The 6,061-nt window shown below is 35.9% G+C and overlaps 1 protein-coding gene across 2 annotated transcripts; it reads left to right on the top strand.

Annotated features, from left to right (window-relative positions):
- Nucleotides 1-1,404: 1,404 nt before the first annotated feature.
- On the top strand, nucleotides 1,405-5,653 carry LOC123208020. Of its 2 annotated transcripts, XM_044625495.1 has the most exons (4): nucleotides 1,405-1,615; nucleotides 2,140-3,271; nucleotides 3,660-4,330; nucleotides 4,417-5,653. In XM_044625495.1, the coding sequence occupies exons 2-4, from the start codon at nucleotides 2,166-2,168 to the stop codon at nucleotides 5,436-5,438; spliced, it is 2,799 nt and encodes a 932-aa protein (XP_044481430.1). In that variant the 5' UTR covers nucleotides 1,405-1,615; nucleotides 2,140-2,165; the 3' UTR covers nucleotides 5,439-5,653. The 2 variants fall into 2 exon arrangements, with proteins under 2 accessions (XP_044481430.1, XP_044481433.1); XM_044625498.1 differs by lacking the exon at nucleotides 1,405-1,615 and having other exon boundaries at nucleotides 2,101-3,271.
- The last annotated feature ends 408 nt before the right edge of the window (nucleotides 5,654-6,061 follow it).

The following is a 6,061-nucleotide window of genomic DNA, read 5'->3' as shown; positions in this document are numbered from 1 at the left end:
GAGATTTTGATTTTTCTTTATTGTTAGGTGTTACAAAATTAAAACTACCCCCTATTTTGCCATCTTGCTTATGTGGCTTCCACTACTGGCTTTGTCAGCGCTTCGTCGCCAGTCAAAATCTGCCATCTGTCTTAAGTCAAAGATCTCTAAGTGGGATGGATTAATGGCCTATCATAACAAGTTTGGGATTTTGACCACGAGTCGGTTTGATAATTTTGGGATTGATTAGAAATCTGTTTTGACCATCAAACGAAATAGCTCTCTTCATTTAATTTTTGCATGTTATGGCACATGCACGTGTGTGATCTCACACGTGTAGTCAACTTAACATGTGTGTGACTTATATTACAAAATGAATAAGATAATACCCTAGTTAAATCTTGTTTCCATAAATTATAAAAAAATATTAGATATATATAAATATCTTAAAATGAAAATAAAAGATGAGCTAATATATAAGTTCATAAATTGTAAAAATGATTTTTAGATTACAAAACTCAAAAATAAAAATTGTGATAAATTATGCATATAAAACATATAAAACAGATAATATCTTAATATTGAATTGAGCTATTAAACTCTAATATTATATATATATATATATATATATATATATATATATATATATATATATATATATATATATATATAAAAACAAAAATATTCTAAAAATTAATTTTCATTATATTATATGCACAGGGAACATTATGCATACAATTTAATAAAAATGTTGATCATTACTTGGTTGAAATAAATAAAAATGGTTTTTGATTATTATACCCAATGATGAGAAGATTGATGAAGTTCCATCAAAAGTCAACCTTAATTAATTATTAACCTTATTCTGATTCAAATTAAGTAAAAGGGTAAGCCGTAATTTATTATGTAAATCACCAACAAATACACTCTTTTCAAAGGGATTACTGACTATAGTCCAAAGCTGAACAAGTCTTTTTGGTAGGTAATTACTCAAAACTCCAAGGAGCCTTTGCTTCCATTATGCGGAGAAGACACGACGATAAATAATCTTAATATTCGAATTAATAAGACTCTGTTTTCCATGTTCTTTGTCGTATAATTATTTTAGTAATTGTTATTCTTTGGTGTTTTCGTTTTGAAATTGTTTCATTAGATGTCGTTTGTTACCTAACAAAGCACAAAATTTCATTCGTTCTCATTTCCTTTCAGCTTCTGCAATGCTAATGGCAACTCGCCTGTAAATTAAAAGACTACGACTTGTGAAGAAGAAAAAGAGAGAGAGAGAGAGAGAGAGACAATAGGTGTTCATATACAATTTTTCTTGAATAAGCAACCAAACCCAATTGAATTATCCCTTCTGCAAGAAATTTTAGTCATAAATTTCTCGAAACAACTTGCCTAAGTTTGGCCCAAAGCCATTAACGAATAAATAAACTTTACTGTAATATTCATTTACGTATCTACATGCACCGTCAACCCTCCCATAATTTCAGCATTTTCTTAGTACTTAAATAACGCGGTCTCTTGTCAGCCATTAACAACCCTACCTTTGTGACTACAATCTGATTCAGCTAGCTTTTGTTGGTTCATTTGTTGAAGAAGAAAAGGCTCCTGGTTCATTTTCTTTGTACGCAAGGTAATGCTTATGTTCAATGTGAATTTTGTCGATTATATAATCTTTTGAGTACTCACTCTTTTTTAGATGAACTTTGAGTTCGTTGATAGCAAAAAATAATATGATTTGATTGATTTGTAATTAATCTATGATTAACAAACAAACCATATGGGCCACAAGTGATAGATATTAATAAAATTGAATCGGGTTGCGCCAAAAACGCAGGGGTAGCCCTTTTATGCGGCAGCAAAGCCGGCTTTTAAGCGGTGTATTGAAGGAGGCTATAACGAATGTGAAGAGTAATCAAGGTTGAGGTAACGCGTAGTTCAACAAATTGAGATATAAAATATTCAACTTTATTAATGTAAACGTTTAGCCCATGTGACCTTTGATGCATTTCCCATGGGGTGCTTCGTCTTCACTTTATATTAGCCTTTTCATTTATATAAATTCAATGGCACAGTATCTGCCGCTTCTCAAACTTCAAAGTCACACCCCATAAAAAACTTCTAAACTCTTCTGTTTTTGGACTTGCTTTCTTGCAGGCGAAACAGCTTATTCATTCTGTGAGATGGGTTTGATTCGGGGGCCGAATACGAGAAGTGGAGATTACCTGGAAGGGATGATAAGTGATTATGTGGGAGGAAAGGCGAAGCTGAAGGTCCACAGGGGTACCTCAGCGAAACTTGTAACTGCTCTCACATGCCTGCAATTTGCATTTGCACTTTATGCAACATTCCTCTTGTATTTCATGAGCCCGGCTGTGGATTTGCGGACCAAACCAGACTTTACATGGGCGACAAGAATAGCGAAAAACTGGAGACAGTTCATCATCACGCCTCGTGTAGTTGGTCACTACCAAGAAGCTGCTAATTCTCTTGTTCAAACTGAGATCAGACCCATTAATCCATCAGAAGTTTGTGAGCACGAGAAGATTGATTTTTCGCAAAAGAAGTCAAACGACGCTCAAATGGTCAAGCTGAAGAGGGAATTATATGAAGGAATACTGGATTTTCAGAGCAAGTCTATCGGAACCGAGACTCTGAAAGAGCTGATGACAATGAAATCCAGGTGGGACTTGCGAGGTCCAAATAGACCGAAAGTGACAGTAATCTTAAACCATTTCAAGAGAAAAACACTCTGCGCACAGCTTGATTCATTGCTTCAACAGACGCTTCCATTTCACCATGTTTGGGTGCTTGCATTTGGGAGCCCAAATGAGCTCTCCTTGAAGAGAATTGTAGATAGCTATAATGACTCAAGAATCAGCTTTGTTAGCTCAAGCTATGATTTTAAGTACTACGGCAGGTTTCAAATGGCCTTACAAACTGAAGCTGATCTTGTATACATAGTCGACGATGACATGATTCCAGGCAAAAAAATGCTACAGATTTTATCACATGTAGCAGGCACAGAGAAGTATCAAAATTCGGTTTTGGGCAGCATCGGAAGGATCTTGCCTTTTCGACAAAAGGACTTCACATTTCCAAGCTACAGAAAGTTCAGATCAAAAGAGGCAGGACTTTATTTGCCTGACCCTGCTTATGATATCACAGTTGATAAAATTGTGCAGGTGGATTTTCTCTCTAGCTCATGGTTTCTATCTGCAGAGCTCGTTAAAACTCTTTTCATCGAGACACCTTTCACCTTCATGACGGGAGAAGATCTTCATCTTAGGTATGTTACATTGTCGTGATCAAAGATTTTCAACATTTAGTTCTTCCTTTTCATGGAGAAAGAGATAGTTTTTACAAGATTAGTTCTAGTATTACATATTGTTTCTCATCTCAATGCATAGTTTGACCAAAACAAAATATATATATATTGAGTTGTTCAACTATACATGTGACCTAACTTTAAAATTTTGAGTTAAGTAATAATCAAACAAGCTAAATTTTATCAGAACCAACTATGTTAACTATATGTTTAACTAATCATTTTGAAAAGCATTTCAAGTACTGAGAATTCCTACCTTATATGTGTTTACTTTGTAGAATAAAATTTTCTGCAAAAAAGAATCTTATGATAATAAGCTATTTCTATATATAACTTGGTCAACTTGCAGCTACCAGCTTCAGAAGTACAGAGATGCTGGCTCTTTTGTTCTTCCAGTTGACCCTAATGACAAAGAAACTTGGGGTGACAGTGAACACAGGCTTGCTTATGTTTCCGAAACCACAGTAATTTTCAAAGACATTGTTCAAGTCCGAGATGACCAATGGTGGAAAGCACTTTCCACTGGTTATATAACTCAATGGGCTGCAATGTACCCTCAAAAAATTGATGCACTCTTCTATGCTCACTCTGTCGATGAGGTTCGTGTGCTTGCGCCTCTTCTTGAAAAATTCAGGTCCACTGTTGGCAAGAAGGCTTACATTGTTGTTACTGGAGGCAAATTTTGCCCTTGTGAAGATGCTGCCTCTGCTCTCAAGTGGCCTAAGTTGGTTTGTAAAGAGCGAAGGTTTAAGATATTCGATTTGGCAGTTGGCGCGCTTTCGGACTTATCAAAATCAGAAGTGCCAGTGGTGCAGGCAGTGTTTTCTAGTATGAGGGGACTGATCAAAATTCATAACCCAAGTGTGGTGATCACAGTTGCTGACGTTGATTCTCATGTAAAGAAAGCTTTGAAGATGGCAACTGAGGCTAATTCAAATGCCACCACGTTGATTCTTTTGCCTAGGCCTTCTGTTCCAAAGGTTCTTTGGATGGCTGATCTAAGATCAACAGCACTACCAAGTAAGAAGCCTTCACATATATAAGCTTTAACCTTTTATTTATTTCAGCTTTAAGGGGCTAAATAGTGAATCAATTTGCATATGCAGATTGGAACCGGATGCGGATTTCTGTCAACATAGTAACACAAAATCGTGTTCAATCCTTGATGAGGCTGCTCAAATCTTTAAGCAATGCATACTATCTTGGGGATGAGATCCCAATCAGCTTCAACATGGATAGTAAAGTGGATGCAGCAACTATAAGAACAGTAACCTCATTTGAGTGGCCTCATGGTACTAAGACACTCAGAAGGAGAATCATTCAAGGAGGCCTAATTCGTGCAGTGAGCGAAAGCTGGTACCCTGCATCTGATGACGATTTCGGTCTCCTTCTTGAAGATGATATTGAAGTTTCTCCTTACTACTACTTGTGGATCAAATATGCTCTCTTGGCCTACCACTATGACCCTCAAGTTTCATTTCCAGAGCTCTCATCCATCTCTCTTTACACGCCTAAATTAGTTGAAGTAGTCAAAGAAAGGCCTAAATGGAACCCAACTGAATTCTTCAAACACATTCACCCAAACACACCATATCTCCACCAGCTACCCTGCAGTTGGGGTGCAGTTTTCTTCCCTAAACAATGGAGAGAATTCTATGTTTATATGAACATGAGGTTCACTGAAAATGCCAAGTCAAACCCAGTTCAAATCCCAAAATCTAGAACAAATGGATGGCAAGCTTCATGGAAAAAATTCCTGATCGACATGATGTACCTTCGAGGCTATGTCAGTCTTTATCCCAACTTTCCGAACCAAGCTAGCTTTTCGACAAACCATATGGAACCAGGGGCGCATATCAGCGCCAAGGACAATGTCGTTCGGCATGATAAATCTGATTTTGAGGTGCCACTATTGAAGGACGACTTCAAAACCTTGTTACCAAACGGGAAGCTACCGCCAGCATCGAAATTGCCATCAGTAAACTTGTTCAATCAGCCTGTTTCTCTGAAGGGTCTCAAGGCTGCTGGTGCAAAGTTGGGGCAAGATATTCTAAGATGTGACAATGCCACGGAGATTGTTGTTGTTGATCATCAAACAGGCCTGCCGGTTCGTTGTGCAAAATTCTGATGACTGCAAAATTGTGATTATTGATTACTCATTCTTTGTTTATTTCAGAAAGATAAGAGTCACGTAATTTTGCCTTTGTTTTTATTCTGTTTTATGATTATTGGAGGGAGGGGAAATTGAAAGAATTGTAGCCAAAAGTGGCTCTCAAACTTGCCATTTGTCCCCTAAGGCAAGGCAAATAAAAAGAAGACGACAAAATATATGCTTCTTTTCATTCATCGTAATCTCTCTATGTTTCTCCCTTCTTTTTCCCACATGAAACGCTAAAAATGGTTTAATTTCCAATATTACAAAAATTACAAATATATGTACTTTCGTAGATTGCGGCATCAATCATCAATCAGATACAGTTGTTTCCAAATTCAGAATGCAATTAAAACAAAGTTGACTAACAATCTAAAGATTTAGGCCACATCATATTTTAAAAAAAAAATCACTAAAATAGGGAAAAGGCTATTTTTTATCAAAATTGTAGTCGTAATCTTACAATTATATACCATAGAAAAAAAATTACTCACTCATCTATGAATTAATTATTATTTAAATTTTTAATTGAAAATAAAAATAAAAATATTATTTTATCTATAACCATAAAACTTTTAAAATTTTATTATTCTTCTGTA

The sequence above is a fragment of the Mangifera indica genome, chromosome 2, assembly GCF_011075055.1.
Source record: "Mangifera indica cultivar Alphonso chromosome 2, CATAS_Mindica_2.1, whole genome shotgun sequence".
NCBI classification, from domain to species: domain Eukaryota; kingdom Viridiplantae; phylum Streptophyta; class Magnoliopsida; order Sapindales; family Anacardiaceae; genus Mangifera; species Mangifera indica.
The sequence above is the reverse complement of the archived record's forward strand: the minus strand, read 5'-3'. Positions and strand labels throughout refer to the sequence as shown.

What these genes read in the sequence shown, in the direction of transcription:
- LOC123208020 (XM_044625495.1), top strand. Translation starts at nt 2,166, where the DNA reads ATGGGTTTGATTCGGGGGCCGAATACGAGAAGTGGAGATTACCTGGAA. An exon ending in GGAGAAGATCTTCATCTTAG is followed by an intron (nt 3,272 to 3,659) that starts GTATGTTACATT and finishes GTCAACTTGCAG; the next exon opens with CTACCAGCTTCAGAAGTACA. An exon ending in AAGATCAACAGCACTACCAA is followed by an intron (nt 4,331 to 4,416) that starts GTAAGAAGCCTT and finishes TTGCATATGCAG; the next exon opens with ATTGGAACCGGATGCGGATT.